The sequence below is a fragment of the Bactrocera latifrons genome, unplaced genomic scaffold, assembly GCF_001853355.1.
Source record: "Bactrocera latifrons isolate USDA-ARS-PBARC rearing strain unplaced genomic scaffold, ASM185335v1 scaffold_171, whole genome shotgun sequence".
Taxonomy (NCBI): Eukaryota; Metazoa; Arthropoda; class Insecta; order Diptera; family Tephritidae; genus Bactrocera; species Bactrocera latifrons.
Genome location: NW_017535197.1, coordinates 225,489 through 249,039, shown reverse-complemented (window position 1 = coordinate 249,039; position 23,551 = coordinate 225,489). Strand labels below are relative to the sequence as shown.

The following is a 23,551-nucleotide window of genomic DNA, read 5'->3' as shown; positions in this document are numbered from 1 at the left end:
AAAGTGTCAGTTTGTGTAAAAGTTACTTAAAAATTTCCCCTCTTTATTCTTCAATATACGAACATATGTACATATATATAATCTGTTTAATATATATATACATATTTAAATTTATTAATACATGCATTAAGTATATTTTTTGCTCATTTTAAAAATGTTGGATTTTTCTCAAATTGAACAAAAGTTTTTCTCTTGAATAAAACATCCATAAATGTAAAGTAAATAAAATTAAATAACAAATATGTATATTATTAAAACCCGAATTATTTCTTTTTTTAAATATGTTTTATTTGCAATCTATTTTAAAAATAATAAGCAAATGAAATAACAAGATCATAATCTGGCTTATATTATTAATAATATACAATATTCATATCAAATGTTCTTATTTCTAGTGCTTAAATTAATAAACTTAATGGTAATATTTAATACCGTATTAATATATGTTATTAAATATTTAGTACTTATGTAATTCCTAAATGGGAGATCTGAAATATGTTGCCTTTTGAGTCTAGTAATTAATTTTTTAATTTTAAGTACTTTTATATACAGATAAATAGTCAGATATGTGGATATTTTAGCTTTATATTAAATATATGAAATTTATTTTAAGCGACAGATATGTAATGCTCGCATATATAAATTATTCCACAATCCAAAAATACCTCAAAAAATCGACCCCACTATGAAAATATGGCAGTTGTCTAACGTAAACAAAAATCAGCTGTTCAGCAACACAGCTGCATCTCTCTTTCTGTCTGTAGAGTCAGCTGTTGAAATATAACTACTCTCTCGTTTTGGCATTGCACTTAAACGTATTACAGTGATTAACAACTGGGCAAACATACTGATGAAATTATATATTCTTAAATCGCGAGCTGGAACGAGCAACGTAATCAATTATATATTGAACATTTTTAATTGAGTGGTTATTTGTCGCAAAATAAAAATTAGGTAAAAGTGTGGCTTGCTTGTTTAAAGAAGACCTCGTTAATATGATATGGCTTCCATAACTGTATTTAGTTCTATTTAGGTAAAGAATATCACTATCGTTTCAGGGAGCTCTACATAAATTTATTTACTATGTACTTTTGATACGTAGTAAATATATGTATAATACATAGTAAGTATAAAATATGGGCAGTGACTTTGCGTCAAGACCCACTGTGCTATCAACAAATCCCAACAATCAAGTTAGCTCCGCAGCTGAAGCGATTGCTCACTAGCTGGTTTCGTCGTCGGTGTTTATTATGTGTGTTGTTTGTTCCATTCTGTATTCTTTCTTAAACGGCTTTTATTTTTACAATTATTCGTAGTTGGAGGAAAATGGAAGTTTGACCTGTCAAATTGTGGATAACAGATAATTTTTTGTCATTTTAGTAGTCAATCAGCAGAAAGTTGTGTAGTAAGATATTAAAGTCTGTGTCTATATATCAAAAATAAATTATCACGCAGTCTATCAACAACTACTACAGTATCCAACGTCAGCAGCATAATATTCAGAAATGAGCAGTTATTAAATATATGCTGCACGAATTGGAATCGTAATTTTTCTACCCGTGAAAAGTGAAGTAAAGTGAAAAGTAAAATAAATTGAAAATGAATGTGTTGTAAAATACTGCACAATACATTTAATGTGAAGTGAAAAGACGGGTAATTTTTGGGTGCGAAGAGTTAGCCGCATACTCCGTACAGTAAGTGCACAAAATAATCAAAAATCGAATTGTTAATATAAATTTTAATAAATCCAGTGCTGAGTTAGGTAGATAGACATATGATTGTATATGCATATGCATATATTCATGTGTAAGCATTCAATTGTGCATATGTACATACGCATGTACATATGTATGTATATAGGAATAGGTGCTGCAATATTTCAAACCTATGTATATGCTATATTATACATATTTATATTGATACTTTAAATACGGCCGCATACAAATTCATATATATGAATGTAAATTTGGTAGTGCCTATTCACTTCCTCTGCTGTTGCACCGAGGTAGACGTCAAGGATTTAACAAGAAACAAGGATCAGGCGCATTGTATTCTGGGAATTAAGAAATAACCTTCACTTTGTTACAATTACAAAATGCAATTTTGTTATTAGGTATCGTCACTACCTCTAAAATTCAGTCATTCAATTCTTCGCTTGCATGTAAGTACGTACATACATATGTATGTATGTATTTATATCAGTGGAGCATCAGTAGGAGTAATGGATATGACTCTGCTACAATTGCTGGCAATATTCAATGTGTATAATGAGCAATCATACATATGCACATACATACGTACGTACATATATCAAATATAATTAGCTTTAATATAGTAAATACATATATATGTATGTATATTTACTTGTAATCATATTGTGTGATGATAAGAACATATTTGACGTTTAGTGAATATATTTTATATGTTTAAATCTATTTTTGCAAAGCATGGATAATATATGTAAATACCATACATACATATGTAACACGTTCTCAATCGCCACAATATTGTACGAATTTTTAAAAGTATAGTAGTTGAACTGTATAGGTTTTTTGTACATATGTTACATACATATTTTAAGTAAAATTATATTTTTTATTCAATTGTTATTCTTTAATTGATTAGCAATTTATTAATGATTATCTGAATATAGCCGCATATGTACATTTGTGCACTGTCTTATACATACGTATGTATATGGATTGAATTTTTCATGAACAATACCAGGTCGATAATATCGAAATTGCTGCCCAAGTTTTATAACCCCTACTAACCTTCATTTTACATTAAATGAGCAATTTTAAATCCTTTCAAATATATTTTTAAATTAAGATTTAGGACATTAATGATACATATAATAACATAATATATGTATTTGGAAAAATTCTGAATTGACATTTATTCTTATTTTTCCTTCCCTGCCAAAACTCTCAGATCATTAAGTTAATTTATCTCTCTATGAAGATAAATTTTGTTAAATAAAATTTAGTTTTACTCTATATTATATTACATTTATACTAAAATGATGTAAAACAGAAAATTAGGAAAGTCATGTGAATATGCATAGTATAAATTTAAATAGGAAATATTTAAAATTACAGAATTTCAATCGTATATATCTACATACTATACTATATCTTATTTTAATAATATGCATTTTTTTATTTACAGATTTGAAGACCAATACAAAAGTTTTCTATAACAAAAATTGTAGTTGGTTATAAGAGGACTAATTTTTAGGACATATTAACATACTTATGTATATAGCTAGTTTGCACATGCTCATATACGTAATATACCTTCAAGAATGCGCTTAACACCATACTACCATACTTTTACAGTTCCAGAAAGTGATTATGTTTTTTGTTTCATGGAAAAAATCATTGAGTGTTACGAAATACAGGACATAAAATAGATCCGCTTTTTCAACGAAAATAATAATGCATAAACATTGATAAATAAATTTTTTCAATTTGATGTTTTAATAAAACCTGCAAAACTGACTCCAAACATGATACAATCAACCCAATCAACGCATGGTGTTAGTTCAAATCTGTATCACCAGTTGGTGCAACGCGAATTGAATCTGTGGCCTCAACGCAATCCTCGAACATTTACTGGGCATTTATATACGGAGCGCTATCGAGTTGCAAATAATTTATTCAAGACTGATTTGCGAGCTCATTACGGCTGTGTGAATGCCATAGAATTTTCATATGGTGGAAGATATCTCGCATCAGGTAAGACATATGTATGTATGTATGTACATATGTACGTATGTTTATTTATTGAACGGCTTTTTTTAGGAGAATAGATGCAAAAGTAGTTTCTTTCTTGAAAAGAAACGGACGAGTACAAAATTTCAGAGCGGGATCTTAAAAACTGAATGACTAGTTAAACAGACAGACGGACGGAAAGACGGACATGGCTAAATCAACTTAGCTCGATGATATTTGTATATTTTATAAAATCTCCGACATTTCCTTCTAGATGTTACAAATTTCGGTGCTAAATTAATGTACCCTGTTCATGGTATAAAAAGAAATTAACATAACAATAAGCATATTTACAAATCCAGGACAATAATATTACCAATGATTATTTTTTAATTGTAACTTCGTATTTTTAGGCGGCGACGATAAACGTGTACTTATATGGGATATTGAAAAAGCAATTGCCCACCATGGACGCCCCCGTGTATTACAAACGGAACATACCAGTAATATCTTCTGTTTAGGTTTCGATCGTTGTAATCGTATTGTATTGTCAGGTGGAAATGATGATTTGGTAATAGCACACGATTTTGAGACGTAAGTCGAGCACTTTACCAAAATAATACTTAAAATACAGCTTATGCTTTTGTAATATATCTTTTAGTGGTAAACTTGTCAATGTCTTCAAACACAATAATCCTGTATATGGTCTATCCATTGATCCGAAATGTGATAGTATTTTTGCGACAGCATGTGAGGATGGACAAATTTTAGTGTTCGATCAACGTGTTGACACGGCCGATCCTTTAGTGGTAGCTCAACAACACACATCATTTCATGCCGTTGAATTTCATCCTGCTGGTGGGAATTTTTTAGTCACTGCTAATTCTAAACGAGGAGCTGCTTTTTGGGATATACGCAAACCGCATCAGTAAGCTTAAACTGACTCCTTATGAATTAATATGTAATATATTTTTTGATGTCTTTTTATGTTTTATCAGTCCTGTTATACAATATGGCGGTCAGGTGGATGATCCACCTAGTTGTATGAGTGTGCGTTTCAATTCGAATGGAAGCCTTATATTAGCTCTGCGTCGTCGTTTACCACCGATCCTTTATAATACACAATCGCCGGAACCGGTTTGCACATTTTACCATGGAAATTATTATAATTCATGCACCATGAAAAGTTGTACATTTGCGGGAGAAAACGATGAATTTGTCCTATCTGGATCTGATGATTTTAACCTTTATGTATGGCGTGTGTCCGATGTGAACTGTAAGTTAAATATTTATGTCCCTTTATGAAATCGATGAATATTTTTATATTTAAAATTACTTAAATAGTGGAGAGGACTGATCAGTGGGTAGAAAATACACAAATGGTGTTATATGGACATCGTTCCATTGTGAATCAAGTTCGTTACAACCCACAAAAATGTCTGTTGGCATCTTCTGGAGTTGAAAAAATTGTAAAGGTAAGTTATGTATATCACACATATTCATATTTTTAATAGGTATTTTATAACATTATATAACTTTCTTTTTTTTGATATTTCCCCTGTTTTTAGCTTTGGAGTCCGTTTTGTCAGAAAGACTGGACCGGTTCGTTGATGGAAAAAGCAACATGTCCCGAAAACCCAAGGGAATTGTATTTACCTTATAATATCTCTTCAATGTCTACGTCGCCACATAGTTGGTCACATATGTCACATGACTATAGTAGTCGTAATACCAACGAAGATCCTCGAATGATGGCGTTCTTTGATTCGCTAATCCAACAGGAAATCGAAAGCTGGAATGCGGACAGTTCAACAGATTCCTCACATAATTCCGACGCCACTCATTCATGCTCTAGCTCGAATGATAGTTCAGATAGTAGCCTAGATGATGAAAGTGATGACGATGACGATGATGATGCTGGTGATGGTGGCGACCTTGTTACTGAGCCCATCAGTGTTCCCGTCAATGTATCTAATGGAAATAATGCAATACGTGAACGTCCCACAAGACATCTCAAACGACGTCTCACTAAACGAAAAGGTATATTTTAAAACTTTTGAAAAAAAATTATGGATATTATTTTAAATTTTCTCATTCATTCGGTTTTTTCTATTTAAAGATCTTAAACGTCGTAAATCAATCTTTAAAAAAAAAGCTAAACCTCAGCGTCATGCTTTTGCTAATCGCATTGCTTACTTAATTGCCACCAAACGTAGTCGCCTACGTCGTTTAGCAATAAAGGGGGCGTCCTTAGGAAATAGGCGACCTTACAAAATTATAAAAGTATGTGATAACAGTACAAGAAAATGTGAGGCCAGCTGTAGCAAATCGATACGCTCGCGTCCACAAGTAAAGCGTAACCAAGCATCTCACCGACATAGTCACAATTTATCACGCAGAAATAACTTTACTATCGATCAAGATGTGTTAAGTGGATCTATTGCATCTACCTCAAGTGCAGTGGCGTCTGGTCAGGCAATAACCAATACAACATCTGAAGCAACAACGATAGCAGGGAATACAAGCAGTCACCGTTACCAACGCCGAAAATATAAAAAGCGTAGTGTCTATGGTGAGTTTCTGCGTAATATATTCATATATATGTATATGCTTAACATATACCAAGCTATATATTAATATTATTTGTTTTTATATTTTATAGACACATCATCAGACGATGGAAGAGAGATGTCCGCTTCTATTTCAACTATTCCAAGCAATGCTCCCAGCACAAGCACCGGAATAACCACAACACTGAAGGGTGAGTACTCAATAAAATTGTAATAGCTTAAAACAGCAGGAAACTTTACTCCTGAAACTCCCTGAACTGCCATTAAAGAAATTTAACAAATTATCAACTTACATACTTATATAATTACTTAAAAATGAAACATGATCCAGTTTCACTATAATTTCACACATTTTGACCAACTTGAACGGTACTATTTATACAAAAAGTTGCTTCAAAATATATTAGTGAGTATACCTGATCAATGTCAAAATTACAATATACTAAAACGGGTGTATTGGGAATAAAGAAAGGAACGGAGCAATGTCAAAATCAAATCAATTAAATTTTGACATTGCTCTGGAATGCTCGATAATATATTTTTAATCAATTTTATATATAAATAATACTCACTGTCCGACATATGCCGCATAAAACTTCATGGAATATACACATGTATATATATTATTATTATGTATATATATTATTAATTAAAAAATTTATAATTATCCTATACGAGATATTAGTACTTGGTAGCATGGTCATGATTTTTAATAACAGCAATACAACGCCTCTTCATAGAATCTACGAGACTGGCATCTTTTTAGTGGTATATTCTGCCCTACTTGCTGCACTACGGTCCACAACTCATTGTTGTTATTGGGTTTGTCATTCCATACGGCTTTCTTAACGTCTGCCCAAAGGTTTTCAATGGGAATAAGGTCAGGGGATTGAGCTGGCCAACCCATGACCTCAATTCCATTGACCCGAAACCACTCCTTTGTCACCCTTCTGGTATGCCTCGGGTCATTATTCTGCTGAAATATCCATTTCAGCGGGATGTCCTCTTCAGCAAATGGTATCATAATATACTGCATTATATCCACGAATTTRTGTCGGTCCGTTATGCTAGTAATCTTGTGAATTGGGACTRCRCAAAAAAATTGGGCCTGKAAGAAAAACACACCAAACCATGAAATTCAAACCGCCAAGCTTCATAGTTTTTGTGCTGAATCTGGGGTCGTACTCTCTATTAGAGGAGCGTGTTAGATACTGACGGGACCCTTTACCGCCGCATAGAATAACTTTCGACACGTCTGTCCACAAGATGTTGCGAATTATGTTCATGTAGAAGTCTTCTCACTATATGAACACCTTAGGCCAGGTTCAGTTCATTCCGAATCTCCATAGCTGACATTCTAGGTCGAGTCTTGGCACATCTTACAACGATTGGTGTAAAATTCTCGGAAAGAATCCATATTGCGCCCATTTTTCGTATTTTTTTAATAAATAATTGCATTGTGAGTCGTTGTGACTTAACACCCTACAATTCTTTTCACTCCCTTGTAGGATTTACCGTTGTTTATGACAGATTGAATACATTGTACATACAGTGCAAAGTCATATTTTTTTTGTTTTTTTTATTGAATAATTAATAAAAGATCTGAAAACTTACTATTTGTTTGATAGAATTAATTTTTTTTTATTAAAAATTATCTGTTTGCAATCATCTCATCGTTCACTACTATTTTATTGCTCGCTCATAAAAACAGACATCCCAATAAAATTGGCTTTAAAAAAGTAACGGTAAGTAATTCACACTTATTGTTATATACAGCAGGACCGTTATACTTCAGAGAATATAACTAAAATAATGACCGACGGCAATATCATAAAGAAACAAAATTTAAAGCAAAACTCTCTTGGCCAATAGGCACTACTATTTCAATGCTCGCAACTGTATATAACCCTACAACCGTTATATATAATAGAGTATAATATTTTTTTTATTTTAAAACCAATGTTTAAATTTTAATCGCAAATACCGGATTAAAAAAAATGTCATCTCAAACATACATATATTTAAGGATTAATAAATATTATTATAAATAATCTGTAGCAAGAACATAAGAAAACAAATTGTGTTAAAATTACATTGGATTAATTTGTAATAATATGACCTTGAGAATTATGCGTTATCATATATGCGTCGCGTTATCACTAATAAACACCAAACCTTACTCCACTTGCCATTAGAAAGCACTAATCAGTCAAACAGTTTAACATTAACTTTATTACGTAATTCAACACATGCAAAATATCTTATTAGAACTTTGAGAGTGACTCAGGACAATGTAAATAATTTCCCGATTGACCACTACTTGACTTTCGTCGTGCGAATTTTGCAGACAACTCTAACTTGTTTGCTGTGTATGAGTAATTCTAAGAACAACACAATTGTCGCCAACATACTGCCAAATATGATGGTATAAAAAGACAACTGCAGATCATTTAGAGTTAGAACTTTCCATTTGTCGCCGCTCTCGTCCAGGTATCCCGCAAAATTTCGTGTTTTAATCCTTGCTTGGTACTTCATATCTGCAATCCAATGGTCAATAAGTCCAGCTTGTACAAATTTAAGCAACAATATATTTATACTCTTTTCCAATGGCGAGTGACTAGGAAGCAAAAAAGCTATATTATAGCTTTTGGGATATTCGGGTATTTTATGTATTTTGTTTGTTAAAAAATAATGTATGTCGTCAAGTTCGAGTGAGGAGGCTCGTGTAACAGATGCGAATTTTCCGCCTCCCGCCATCGTGTGAATAAGACGCTCTTCTAATTCGCCAATTAAAAGTAATTTCTTATGTAAATTCTGATATATTTGCGAGCTATGACCATAAAATAGATCGTCTCTCATAGCTCCATGCTTAATATATATTCTTATATTGGCTTCATCAAGCTCTTCCATCGTATTGATGTCCTTGTAGTGCAGGGGCCGTATGTATACTGTTGCCAAACTTGATTCAAAAAGTGCACCGAAGATCACACTAACCAGACAGAGTGAAGCTATAAAGATTCGTTCTGATATAAAGGGTGGATAACTTACAATATTAACACGCACCCACATCACCCACGTATCTATAAAGATGCGTACATACTGCAGTTTGTGTTTTTGCGTTAGCAGACGACTTTCCTGTTTTTGCAACTTCTGCAATTTCAAAGGGACAGATCCTCTTGTCATAACACTCAAATTCACTCGCCTTAACAACATCCATACAAATGGAGTAAGCATTCCAACGAATATGAAAGAAATCCAAATGTCGATATTCACGGCAAATAGAGGCAGTATAGATTGAGGTATACGACTAGCTTTTTTCACATAACAACAAAGTTCATCAGTATATACGGGTGAAGTAAAATCAATGTCACGCGTTAGATAGTCCTTTATAAAGAATCCAGCTAATATAATATCAAACTCAAAGCGTATCATTCGTCCAATCGCACCATTATAACTGCCATTCTTCAAACGTGTGCTGTAAATAAATTTTAAAAAATGTTTGAAGTACTTGGTAGTAATACAATTGTTGATATTTTTTTAAATTATTGTAGTTAACTGATGCCCAATAATTCAATTTAGAGTAAAAAATATTTTATAATAGATTTATTTCATATTAAGATGGTGTTCAGACAAGTACGCGTTTTGTCACTCCCTATCAGTAAATTCTGTTTTGATGTCGGTAATCGTACGAGGTGTGTTCAAAAAGTATCGCGAATTTTGAATTTTCACGGCGTACGTATATTCGAATTTTTTGTGGCGTTATGTTGGTACTCATGTCTCTCGCTTATGTGGCCTTGTTACACGTAACGAGTACAGTGGCGAGACAGTATTCTGGCCGAGTATGATACTCGGTCGAGAGAGTTGCGTTGGCGAGTAGAGGTTTACACGTATTTTGTTCATCTAGTTAGACAGTGAAGTTTTTCAAAGTTTTATTTACAATGTTTGGTAGAAAAAGACATTTTAAAAGAGTTTTTAACGAAGTTCTACCGCATCTCTAATTCCACTTATTTGCCATTTCAATTCTTTCACAATGCAAAATGCAATTGAAACTAAATAAACAACATAAAAATCGACCGAGTGGCGAGTGAAGACCGAACGCGTGTTCACATGCAACGAACGAGTCAGTGATTAGCTCAGAAGGGGCAAAAGAGTGAAGAAAAAAGAAGCACTCGGCCTAGTAAACAAAATGTGATTCTAGTGACTCTCTCGCCACTATACTCGCCCACTGACTCGGTTCATTACGCCGCTCTACTCGTTACGTGTGATCAAGGCAATGCCGACAAGCTCGGCCATTTTGAATGTTCATTTAATTGTTGACAGCTGCTTTGCTTGCACATGTTTTCTATCGTCTTCGATTCTTACCTATTCAAAAAAATGGATCAAAGAACCTGTATCAAATTTTGTGTGAAAAACGAAATTAAGTRCRYGRWTGCATTCCGAATGTTGACTGTGGCATACGGAGAAGCTACCTTGGACCGAAACAACGATTATCGGTGGTACAAAATGTTCTCAGAAGGCCGAGAAGATGTGACAAAAATTGGCTTTTGCACCACGATAACGCCCCTGCTCACACATCGTTGCTTGTGCGCGACTTTTTGGCCAAAAACAACACACTAATGATACCGGAGCCACCGTATTCCTCTGATCTGGCCCCCTGCGACTTTTTCTTGTTCCCTAAACTGAAGAGGCCCATGAAGGACGACGTTACGCTTCTCTTGACGAGGTAAAGGCGGCATCGAAGGAGGTGCTGAAGAAGATAAAAAAACATGATTTTTTGAAGTGCTTTGAAGATTGGAAAAACCGTTGGCTCAAGTGTATAATATCTCATGGGGATTACTTTGAAGGGGACAAAATAGATATTCATGAATAAATTAATAATTTTTGAAAAAACACAAAGTTCGCGATACTTTTTGAACACACCTCGTATTCAAACAATTTTCTGCATTTTCTTTAATATCACATTCACAAATTCTTATGCTCTTCGCTTGTGATTACCTAATTTTTGTCCTTATTTACGTTTTACTAAAACATTTCTTTTATTTGCTTATTACATACAAAACATAGATAATAACAGAAAAATTCCGAACATATGTAAATATTCTTTTGAACCCAAGCGCTTTTCCAACCAAAATTCCAGAATAAAAAGGAATACCGAATTGCGTCGCAGCGAACTCTTAGGAACAAGAACACAAAGTCTGCCGAGCATGAGCGGCACGGCACGGTGCCTTCGCATTCCTTGTCCTCGTCCTCGTCCTCTTGCCTGCAAAATCGGTTTGGGCGTCAAACAGAGTTGTGTTCTCGACCTACTCTATATAACCATAGTTCGACATGAAGATTATTTATATCAAAAACGCGTCAGAAAAAACTAGCGAAAGCTTCTTATATACAATTATATACATATGTATAATTGCTATGAGAAAACCTTGGTGCTGCCGAAGTTTACGTTTATTTTTTCATATTTTATCTTTAACTTAACAAACAAACAGAAAACATTAATTTTTAATAAAAATAAAGGGCTGTTGACATACCCGAAAAAGCCATCGTCCGGCCATTGAAGATCCATCGTGAAATTCATTTTACTTGCCAATAGATAAGCCACTTTGGCATCAGGCCCCGTTGCTCCAATTACTTTTTTTGAGGTTTCGTTCATAAAAATTTCTATATCGGAATAGACGGAGCGGAAGATATATGTGCGAAGTGGATACTCATGAAAATTAAGAAAAATACTCTTGTAGCTGTCATCACCCAAACTAATCATTACACCACGTTCTGAACCAATTTTCGGAAAGGGATTCAAAAATAAGCATTCAATGCCGCTATTGTTCATGTTATTTGAGATGATATAAAAAATCTGCAATGCTCCACGTTCTATCCATTGTCGTCGTGCCAAATTCAGTAATTGTTATTTATCCGGTTGATCCAGCAAAATATTAATTAATACACCCTTGCGTGAAACATATTTATTTAAATTAATTTCTAAGTCACTGCTACTCATCACCATAGCCCAGTGTCGTCGTTGACTGAAGTGAAATTGCTCCTTTATATCACCAACACTCAGTTGAAGTGGGCAGTATATTTGTTGTAAAAACTGCTGCACAATACTATTTTCAATGTTTGTTTCATTAAACAAATGCACATTTAGATAATCAACTCCTTGCAAAAGCTCTCTAAAAACACCAATTTGTAGTTGATCACTGTCAGAGGYCATTTCAATAGGACCTGACATCAAGTCTAAAAATGTGGGTGTTGCGATCGGCTGGGCTGTAAGGAACTCAGCCGTGTAGAATGCAAAAAAAGCAGTGACTAAAAAGCGATTTCTAAGCTCCTGCATTACGCGTACTTATGAAAAATGAAATGAGATTGTTTTTGGCATAAAGGCTCTATTTATTGAAAAGTCTTTGCCAAGATATATGTACACATCCACATTTTATGTCTCAATATATGTGCACACGTGCATACATAGTAACAGTAAGTACAGTACACTTTTCTATTGCACCTTAAACGCACGTATCATGGCACCATTGGCACCAAATAAATTGTAGGTTGTTGACAAATAATTGACAGAATCTTTGTTTGCCCTTATACAATTTGTGTCAAGTGTCAACTCTAATCAATGGACTGTAATATGCAGTTTTCCAAATTTAGCTGCTTAATCCTTATCGCTGTTTGATATTGGTTGCGTAGCCACGCTCCACTGCTGTGCCTACTATTCAAAATTACTCATGGGTCAGGCATTCATTAGAAAGGCATGTGGGCCTTGCTTTTACCGCCCACAAAACGATAGTATCTACATAGTATATATATAATTCTAACTACACGATTGATTACATTCTTTTGTGGTTATGACAATTTTTGCCAATTGAAGAAAAATAATGATAAATTTCCCAATAAGTTTGTAAAGGGAACCTTAGAGAAATGTTCGTGTTACAATGAACTGCATGTACAATAATACTGCCCACACTAGTTATGACATCAATGACCAGTTATAAGTCCTGCAATTAGAGAAAGCTTAACCTTGTTGAGGGTGTTGGCTATCCTTCGTTTTACTTTAGGTCAGAAGGATCTTGAGGACAGCGAAGCTACAACCCTTTCCTTGACAATTCATTAGCTTTACCGTTACCTGCGATTCATTCCATAGACAAACTCGAGTTAAATGATAGTAGAACCACTTTATTATCGGAGCAGTTAGTTAAGTTCCTAAGTAGGCTGCCTTTCGGAGTAGTAGATCAGATGCTTCTCTGAAGGTAGCAACCTTCGCTTGAAAAATACTACAATATCCTGGAATCCTAAAACTGATATTGACTGATATATCGACGTGTGCCATGTACAAACTGGCATTGATCCCTTAGTTCCGATGAGCTTTGAGAAAACTCTCTAGTTTTTTAGTTTTTGAGTAGCCTTTTCTAATGCTTCCACCATGTATGTAGATAGAAAACATAATAGACTTTACTATGATGAGGGCAGCCATATTTGTGTAGCTCCTCTACAGATTTTAAACGCAATTGATATATTTTTGCTTTCTCTTCGATATTAGGCTCCAATAAAGCATTGTATCTGAGATAAGCTGTCAATACTTCACCTTATCCGCAGGTTGGAGGCAAACGTCTCCCATGCGTTGCAATGGTACCTCCAGAAAACTATTAAGTCTTATAAATAATTAATTATTTTTTAATTACTAAGTTTATATTATATGATATTTATAGTCATTATTAACCACGTCAATTGCATTTAAGTGTTAATTTAATGAAAAAATTGCACATGCTGCAACAAAATAACAAAGGAGAGTTTAAGTGTTTGGAGTGTTGGCCCGATATACATACAAGATGCGTTCCAAATTAAACAGGACTTTAAAAAAAGACAGAACAAATATTTTTTTCGGCAAAATTAATTTATTCTTCCTTCTGCTTCAATACGGCTTTTTGCACGGTTCAAAAGCATGTCGAACGAGTGTTTAAGTTTGTGTGCCGGTATGACCGCTAGTACGCCGGTGCAAGCCTTTTGAATGGCTTCTACGTCTGCATAATGCAAAAAAGGTAGAAGTCGCACGGTGTCAGGTTCGAGGTGGTTAATGGTGAAAATGTGATTTTTGGTCAAATAATCGGTCACAAGCGCCGATTGATGAGACGGCGCATTATCGTGCAACAAACGCCAACTTTCATCAACCGTGCACACACCTTTCGATGTTTTGGAGATGTGCAATTCCATTTCCATGAATCTCAATGATGACTTCGGCTGATTTTTGATGAATTCACGCACAGTTCCGATGGAATTTCCGGTGATCACGGATTTTGGTTGCCCCACATGTTGATCATTATTTATGTCCTCACGACCACTTTGAAAACTCTCACTCTGCTACGGGATAGGCAATCATCGCCATAAACTTGTTTTATCAATTGAAACGTTTCGGTAAAAGTTTTACCAATTTTATAAATTGGGTATAAAGTCAAATGAAATCTCTTAATATACCTATTAATCTGAGAACTGGGTAGTATTGGCCCAGGAAAAGATGTCATTTGTGTTTCTTTAAAATAATTTGTATATTCATTGAGAGCTAGAGCCTAGAGCTTTCTCAATCCAAAGTCTGCACTATTTCACTCAGCACACAATCGTGATTGACACAAAAGACCTGGGGCAATAACAAAGAGATTTTGTTGGCAACATACATTACTAACCAGTAATTAATACGGCACCTCAATATTGTAGCCTGGATGCAGTAGGAACACTGCTATCTGGACTATAACAGCATGTCTTCTGATGTCTCTCATCGATCTGAGATCAAAGACCTGCATGCTTTCTGCTAAGAGGTATAACACTCTTCTATCAATGCAGGTTTTGCTGGTGTGTTTTCGCATAAACATCAATGCATGAAGCGGCGTCGCCTCCCAGAAAAATCAGGAAAACTTTATCTCAACGAACTGGAACAATATATCGATCAAATTTCGGATGCGACCAGTTTTCGAAGGGTACTAAACGTCATTCACTTTATGGGCTGTGTGTAATGAGTTCCCCTTTTTTTAGGCTTCCTGTTAAGTGATTTCGATGACAGGTAACTTACATATTGCTTTCGTCCAGCGCAATCAGGAGAATCATTACAACAACAACCACAATAAAGTCAACGACTTTGGCTTTACAGTTACTTTAGTCCATAACGAAGAAAGTAAATATGTCGGACTAATAATTGTTACAATACATTTCTTTATTTTTTGAAACATTTATGAATATAATAATTTTTAGATTATCTTAATTTTATTGAACATTGTAAAATCTTTCCCATACGTTAATTTTCTGCAACAACCATGAAACACGCATTATATTCCATCGTCTTTCATTTTAATCTTCGTACATTTGCTACATCTTTTGAGACAGAATTCAATGACTAATGACAATACGGCCAGAGAATTACCCAATATGACCACATAGAATGCCAACTGTAAATCGTTAACCGTAAGCACTTTAAATGTATCGGTTTGATCGAAATCCATGCCACTTTTCATTATATCGATGTCAACTGCGGTTTTCATGTCGTTGATCCATTTTTTAATAAGTCCCAAAGAAGCGAATTGTAGGAGTAAATTGTTGATAGCTTCCTCCCAGGGAGCATCTTTCGGTATGACATACGAAATGGTATAATCTTTTGGACATTCAGGTACAATATAGACTTGCTTTGACAATATGAATTGCAAAGATTCCAACAGTAGTGAATTGGCGCGTGAGACTCCGGCTTTTCCGCCATTTTTGGCAATATCCAATGTTACATCGGCGTTTAAATTCTGCACATGCACTAATTTCTTATTGAGATTTGCAAAAAGTGGAGACGTTTCGCTAAAAAATAGATCATCCGCCATTGATGAGTATTTGTATATGATTTTTAGATTACTCTCATCAAGTTGCTGCAATGTGTTTATATCGTTATAATATAACGGATGTATGAATACAGTAGCCAAACTGGACTCGAATATAGCGCCAAATATAACGCTGACCAGGCAAAGTGATGCTATGAAGATGCGTTCCGAGTTGAAGGGCGGATACTGCACAAGATTCACACGCACCCAAAGCACCCAAGTGTCTATGTAGATTCTGACGAATTGCCACCACTGACTGCGTTCGAGCGGTGTGTCGGCACACTTTCTAATGTTGAGGCATATATTTAGGTGTCGTATTATGCACCAAATGGCACAGCATACGAAAGCAGTCAGTATGAAGCCTAACCAAACGTCTACATTTACCGAAAACAGTGGTAAAATAGATTGCGGAACGCGCTTAGCTTTTGGCACGTAAATACATAATTGATCATCGTAAACGGCTACCGTAAAATCCATGTAATCTCCCACCAAATAATCCTTTATAAAGAAACCCGTGAGACACAAGTCGATCTTATCCTCAATAATTGAGCCAATCGCTCCATTATATTTACCATCTTTCGAGCGTTCACTGTAATAAGAAGATAACCATGTACTATCAAGCGGGGTCAAGAAAATAATTAAAACAACAATAATAATGAAGTCAATCAGAATTTCAGTCTTTTGATGGTCATATCAATGTTTCAATTTACTTTACGACAAACCGACCGAACTCGTCCAAATACCAGCAATAGTGTTTAAGATAACCGTGTTCAAAAAATCTCGAACTGTATTTATACATACAAACATAATACATGATTTGAAAGATTTTTAATCCCGGTTGCATATGATGAAACTATGAGGCCTTCAAAATTGATTTTTCTTTAGATCTTGAAATATTTTCCCAGCCATCCATAAATCTTGTAGTAAAGAGGATACCGTGGATGAGCGACCAGTTTACAGCACAATTTCATCAATTTTTCAGTCGCTGAATGAGTTGGACCGTTGGAAGTATTAAGTACAAATCCGAGTCTTCCACGAAAAAGAATAAATGTAGCCTCACTTTGAAACCAATCTTTTGAGATCGTTCTGAAACTGTGCCAGTATTAGATGAAGGTTAGAGTACTACTAAAGATCTTTTGGTCAAGTGACAATACCCATGTTAAACATGCAGACCATTGTCGAAGAAAAAAGTTAAATTTGGTTCCATCGAAACTAAAAAACGCTTCCCAAATAAAAAAGTTGTCCATACAAGAACCTGATTTTGATCGGTCAGTTTGTATAGCAGCTATAGGCTATACCGGTCCGCTCTGAAAAATTGTTCAGAAATTACAGCGCTGTCTTTAACAGTAAAGGTAAAAAATATAAATAAGAACAATTTAATGTTGATTACAAACTGATGTTGTAAAATATACATACCCAAAATAGTTGGGATCTGGCTCTTGCAAGGCCATTGTAAAGTTCATACGTTGTTGTAAAAGTTCTGCCACACGTCCATCCACTCCATATACATCCTTAATCGATGGATTGCTTTGATTAAAATATGGGCGAGCATAGACTGATTTGAAAATTTGCACACGCAACGGATAGCCATGCATGTTCCGAAACAGTGCAGTATCCAGCGATTCACTGTGCTCATAACGAAAAATTTTCCCATAGCTTTGGAGGGTATAATTGTAGTCGAAAGGATTAAAATAAAAAATACCTTCAACTGTGAGCAAGAAATTCTTGTAAACTCTATAATTAGTCCATAAAGTATTTAAAGCATGAAGCACATTACTATTATCTGCTGGCAGTTGCGTGTCACTGAGTATGAAAAAGAATATCCCCGCTCGTTGCACAAAACGCTGAGCGACCTTGGCTAGTTGTTGCGAATCAGTCATAATTACGAAACTATCGCGGTTGCTTTTAACTGACAATAATGACTCCGTCTTATTGACAAGATCCAGCTCATCATAGACTTTAATAATTAGCGGTAGATTATTATGACGAAGGAACCAACGCACATATGGGTTTTCGTCATCGCGTTCCAATTGCTTCGCACGTAGCAACACATTGAGGTAGGGTATCTGCCAGGTGTATCTATGAAGTTTCTCTCCAATTTCTTCTAAATTTACCGCTGTATTTGTCGTATTTGAAATCATGTCATATTGCCATTGTTGTTGTACTTTAGCCTCTGTACAGTACAAAGGAAGTAGTAATAAAACATAGTAAATCATAGCTTCATGCGTTGTGCGGGGTACATACAAAGTACCTGTACATATATTCAAGTATAACGAAAATTGCGAGACACTGCGCTAAATAACTCTAGCAAGCACACTGTCTAGATGTTGACACTTACGATCCTTTTATAATCCCGAATTTATGGTGTCCTGTAAAGTGGTGCACATAGTAGTATTTGCATTTTACCATACCCTTCACCACCAGTTGGTGTGTCCTTTGTTGGTCCTCCTTTTGTGTGGACCGCCAATAGTTTTGTAAACAAACAAATGAATGTTTTCTCAAAGGGTGTCGTTAAATAAATGTTGCTCAATCGCAGCAAACAGCACACAGAGATATCCAAATATTCCTTACACTTATACCTTACCTACATATAATAAATGCACACAATTGCTTATTTAGAAATCAATTTTTTTGCCACCTGTAAACGAGACATATCGCTTTATTTTGCAATTTCTTATACACGTGTATGTATGTAAATGTTTACGTTTAGGAGTCTTATAGACCCTTGTGAACATTAATGCGTCTTTACGCATCTCACAGTAGCTGACAGTATCAAATTCAATGAATGATTAACTTTTTGTACACATAAATACATACATATACTTATATTATGATTGGAACCAATAATACTACTTATAATTTTGACACCTGCTGGGTCACAGCGAATTGCCATATTTTACTCATTTAACACTCACTCAACAACCATTTAATGGGGTACATGGGTTTCCTCGGGTAAAAAACAGCCTTTTTCTACAATTTTTTTTTCTCATATAGACAATTAAATATTTTATTAGATTTTTTAATGTTACAAACATAAACTATTAACAAAAAAAATTCTGAAATTTTTAGAAAAAATATTTTAAACTCGGCCATTGCAACACCATTTACAGTAAAAAAAATACGCGTTTTAATTAAAACCTTAACTTAAAACTAGGACGAAGGAAATAAACTGAAAATTGAATTTTTGGCAGATATTTTTAGAAAAAAATTAAACATTTCAGCGAAATTTTTTTGAAATAGTTAGTCCAAGTCTTTAAGATTTGTATCTCAAAGACTTGGGTAACATTTCATTAAGATCGGTTGAGTAGTTTTCGAGAAATCTTGCCAATCGACTTTAAAAACACCGTTTCTAGAATAATACGTTTAAAGACGGAGTACTTAGCTTTGCTAGTCTCGAGCGCACAAGTTTTCAACGCTGTATCTCCGAAGATATTACTCAGATCACCTTGAAAATTTAGAACAATATTCTAGGTGTTGTGGAGTTTAATAAGACTATAAACAATTTTTTGAAACCCCTAAACCCATGTAACCCCTTAACATTTTAAAGACCAAATTTTTATTTAAAAAAAGCATGTATGCATATGAATAAAATTAAAACACATTTCCGAGTATTCTGTAGATAAAAGTTGAAGAGCTTTAGGTGGCTTTGAGAAATTGAGCCAGAATGAAGCCTTTTAATTGTTTGTCCTAAGTGCTATTATGTAACTGATGTAATAAAACAACTAAACTGAGAGCAAATTTTCAATCTAAGAGTAATTAAAATTTGGAAACTTGCTTTTTTGTCGAACTTCCACTCTTTTGAGGTATTGCGATTTTCAACATTGGCAGGGCTAAAATATCAAAAAAAGTTGCATTTTATTTCTGAAGATAAATAAGCTATTTAAATAATATTAAAATTTTTTAAGAAGTTGTTTTGTACAAATACAAAGAAAACAATCTTACAAAAAATAAAATAGAAAAAATTTTTGAGTTCGTAGGAAAAGAAACAGTGGTTTACAGAATTGAATATAAATAACATTAAAAGCTTAATGCTCACATCTCATCATCTATACAAGTATATATGAGGTCCTCTTCCCCCAAGTGGGACGGCAAATAGAGTAATCTCTCAGTTGTCAATAAAACTTAGACTTACTTGGTGGAAGTTCCAATAGATTTCATTAATCCCGAAATTTCTTTCGTATGCGCGGTATATAAATTTTGACCCTTTTTCTTGCCAAATTGTTGCGATTTTTCCGGAATTCAACGTCGGCGGTTAGTAGATCACACCCCTTGAAAATCTGAAAACGATGGTCATCAGAACAGCGTAAGCTTTTTCCGGTGCATATTCGCTCGGGAAGTCTTCTGTGTTTAGTGTTCCTGGCCTCTGGTGTATACCAGTGAACGCAATTCATCGACGGCCTTCGGATTGCGCTTAAACAGCATCAAGTTGCTATGAGTAAATAAAATACACACCACGCCGATAGCTTCTTTCTTCCTAACACTTCTTACAGGGTATGACACATGTCAAGATAAAACTGCGACTCTGATTCGTATAGTACACGATGAAAATTTCCTGACCACATAGTGCATAGTAAATATGTTTATATAATATATGTAATATATTTATGGATTTTCCCGGATTTGACCAATTGAATCGCGTATAAGCTTTCAAATGTGGCGATCTTGAAAAGTAGAAGGTTAAATGTGCGCCTTTTCTATAATCTCACAAGAATCTTAACGCCCTTTTACCTTGCCTCGGAATTCATTTGAAGCTAAAAGATCTAATATTTAACTACTTTTGCGTGTGCACGTGCTATTCATGTATCCAATGTAAGGCGTGAATAAACATCATGTAATTGCCTAATCAAATGGTAATCTATTATTTGCACGCCTTTTCACTTATTTACCTTTGCCGCTGAGCTATAACACTAATAACGTGGGACGAAAGTTCACAAAATATACGTTTTAGGAGATGCCTGGCCAAATAACTTATATTTTTTAGTTAGTTCATTAAATAATTTTTGACGAAAAGAGAGTGTAAAATCTTGGTTGAGTACTGATATAAGCCTCAAATATCAAATATCAGTTATTTGGCCAGGCATCTCCTAAAACGTATATTTTGTGAACTTTCGTCCCAAAGAATGTTTGTTGCACACTCAATTCATTCGACCACTACTGTTGCTTATAAAATAATCGTACCAACTTTCAAATATGTACATAGCCCTAAGGAAGTTTATTTACTCACTCTCGCCAGAAAATCTGTAGCCATTTGTTGGAATACAGAATAAAAAGGAAATTCCACTCCTTTTCATCGGCAGACAGTGTGAAAATTCGTCAGTAGGGTAAAACTTGTCGCAGCAAGTTTCTTGCAGTAGCCCAGTCGACTTTCTGTTGTAAGGTCTGCATACTGGTTTTTAAGGGAATGGCGGATGAATAGCCCTTCATTCAAAATAAGCAATTTTTTCCTATTACAACATTACCCTCTCCTTTTACATTTATACACATATATATACATACAGACACCTACATAAATGCAGTTGGCTGAAGGTTCATTTCTAGTTTCCTTGGCTTTATGGTCAGCAAGTTCGTTACTTTTGCTACTTATGTAAATTGTTTATTATAAGTCGAAATTCTTTTTTATTGCATAATATCGACTAAATTAATATGACATTTCTTTTCTTTCAGATGACATAATCCGTTTAAGGCAACAGCAGCAAAACATAATTGACTCTGATGAGTACGAGGACGACGAGGAGCCATCGTCATCATCATCAGCACTTCAACGTCGCAGTCATAACATCGGTGAAGTTGAGGTCGATCCAACAGTGCAGCCAACAAAAAAATTAAATGGCGTACGTCGCATTAACGACGCTGCAGTCAGGGAGCGCACCAACATTCTTAATGAACCGAATATGAATTCAGAACGTCTGATTAGTTTTGGCGTGGAGCGTGTCATTAATCAACACTCTCCCATCCACTCAAACGCAAGGGAAGTGACTGAAAATCCACAGATATTATCCAGCGACTCTTCTTCCACAACACCAATTATCAATAATACCGTGTCGGGCGAAATAGAAACAACTCAACTACCTCAAACACAAAACGCAGATTCGCTATTCATTGTTAGTAACATTAGCGATGGAAGTGTGAATATCAATCACAACAATATTAATAATAGTAGCGGGAGTAGCATCAGCCACATTGTCATGCCAAATCGCCGGCGTCGTGCACACATGGCGTTTTCGGACAACTACTCAAGTCATTCGAACTCCAGACTGTCGAACAGCAGTTATGCCGATGAGGCAGTCGAGTCATCAGCCTCATCTACATATATTGTTAGCGATGTAGTTCCTGAAACCAACGAAAATGGTCTAAACGGCAGCAATGTTGGGAACAGTGGTAACGACGATACCAGACATAGTGCACACATTTATACCACGCCATTAAAACGGCGCCGGATTACCATAATACCGACCGGTGATGACGACGATGCTGCTTCGGACACTGAAGCCGGCATAAAATGGAATCACGACAACAACAACAGCAATAGTAATATGTTACATAACGATCATGACTATCCGATTAGCAGTAGCAGTATTCATAACGTCAACAGTCATAACAGTTTCCATCACAACTCAATGGAACTGAATGGAATTTGTGTAGGTGATGATACGTCTGAGGTGGCTGCAACTAATTTACAAAAAATACACCACCGAAGCATCAGCAATGGTAGCGTGAATAACAATATAACTAACAATGCTAGTCACCATAATTATGAACTGAATCGCGAGCATAGTGCGCATGCACATCACCAACAAAATGCCACATTGTTACTTCGTACACCCGATAGCGGTATAAGTATAGGTGCCACAGTTACACCTGGCCAAACGAGCAGCATTTGCCCCAGTTCAAGTGAATCGACAACCAGTCGCTGGCATCACAGTAACGGTGGCGGCATGCTTAGCAGCGATGGTGGGACAACACCCAACAACAGTGGAACTGTAATCAGTCATCGAATGCTACCGCTTTGCGACGACAACTCGAATGCAACAATGGGATTGTTTCAGCAGAAGGTGGCGCGTGTACGGCGCAATTATCGCAAAAAATTTGCCGAAGACTCTGAAGAAAGTGATTAATTGACTGAAAATGAAAATACCTACAAACAAACAAAACGGATAAGAAAAACACATTTTTGTTTTGAATAAGAACGGAAAAAGTTAATAGTTGGTCCACTTATATGTATCAAGATTTGAGCGATTTTCTAGTAGCATCCGACGTCTTTCACTAAAAGCACTTATACCAGCTGTATACAAAATGATGATTCGCCGCATTCTTTGGCTAGATAATAATAATAAAAGAAACAGTAATTCATTAAAATCAACTTACATACGAAACATATTTCATAAGAACAATTCAAAATTAATGACATTTTCTGTGAATACCT

General features: G+C 35.1%; 3 protein-coding genes across 3 annotated transcripts; 1 reads left to right on the top strand and 2 right to left on the bottom strand.

The window, feature by feature from the left end:
- Positions 1-1,237: 1,237 nt before the first annotated feature.
- On the top strand, positions 1,238-23,494 carry LOC108966938 (DDB1- and CUL4-associated factor 5). The gene is made up of 10 exons (XM_018930100.1): positions 1,238-1,694; positions 3,172-3,740; positions 4,130-4,310; positions 4,378-4,644; positions 4,715-4,992; positions 5,061-5,191; positions 5,285-5,756; positions 5,836-6,288; positions 6,379-6,477; positions 21,793-23,494. The coding sequence occupies exons 2-10, from the start codon at positions 3,512-3,514 to the stop codon at positions 23,241-23,243; spliced, it is 3,561 nt and encodes a 1,186-aa protein (XP_018785645.1). The 5' UTR covers positions 1,238-1,694; positions 3,172-3,511; the 3' UTR covers positions 23,244-23,494.
- LOC108966939 (glutamate receptor 1) lies at positions 8,603-12,113 on the bottom strand. The gene is made up of 2 exons (XM_018930101.1): positions 11,815-12,113; positions 8,603-9,761 (listed from the first exon to the last, which is right to left on the bottom strand). The coding sequence occupies exons 1-2, from the start codon at positions 12,111-12,113 to the stop codon at positions 8,603-8,605; spliced, it is 1,458 nt and encodes a 485-aa protein (XP_018785646.1).
- On the bottom strand, positions 15,569-18,269 carry LOC108966887. The gene is made up of 2 exons (XM_018930025.1): positions 17,545-18,269; positions 15,569-16,717 (listed from the first exon to the last, which is right to left on the bottom strand). Exons 1-2 carry the CDS (start codon positions 18,267-18,269, stop codon positions 15,595-15,597), a joined length of 1,848 nt encoding a protein of 615 aa, XP_018785570.1. The 3' UTR covers positions 15,569-15,594.
- Positions 23,495-23,551: the final 57 nt, after the last annotated feature.

What these genes read in the sequence shown, in the direction of transcription:
- LOC108966939 (XM_018930101.1), bottom strand. Translation starts at nt 12,113, where the DNA reads ATGAACAATAGCGGCATTGAATGCTTATTTTTGAATCCCTTTCCGAAA. An exon ending in CCGGACGATGGCTTTTTCGG is followed by an intron (nt 9,762 to 11,814) that starts GTATGTCAACAG and finishes ATTTATTTACAG; the next exon opens with CACACGTTTGAAGAATGGCA.
- LOC108966938 (XM_018930100.1), top strand. Translation starts at nt 3,512, where the DNA reads ATGATACAATCAACCCAATCAACGCATGGTGTTAGTTCAAATCTGTAT. An exon ending in TAAAAAGCGTAGTGTCTATG is followed by an intron (nt 6,289 to 6,378) that starts GTGAGTTTCTGC and finishes TATATTTTATAG; the next exon opens with ACACATCATCAGACGATGGA. An exon ending in AATAACCACAACACTGAAGG is followed by an intron (nt 6,478 to 21,792) that starts GTGAGTACTCAA and finishes CTTTTCTTTCAG; the next exon opens with ATGACATAATCCGTTTAAGG.
- LOC108966887 (XM_018930025.1), bottom strand. Translation starts at nt 18,269, where the DNA reads ATGATTTCAAATACGACAAATACAGCGGTAAATTTAGAAGAAATTGGA. An exon ending in CCAGATCCCAACTATTTTGG is followed by an intron (nt 16,718 to 17,544) that starts GTATGTATATTT and finishes TTCTTATTACAG; the next exon opens with TGAACGCTCGAAAGATGGTA.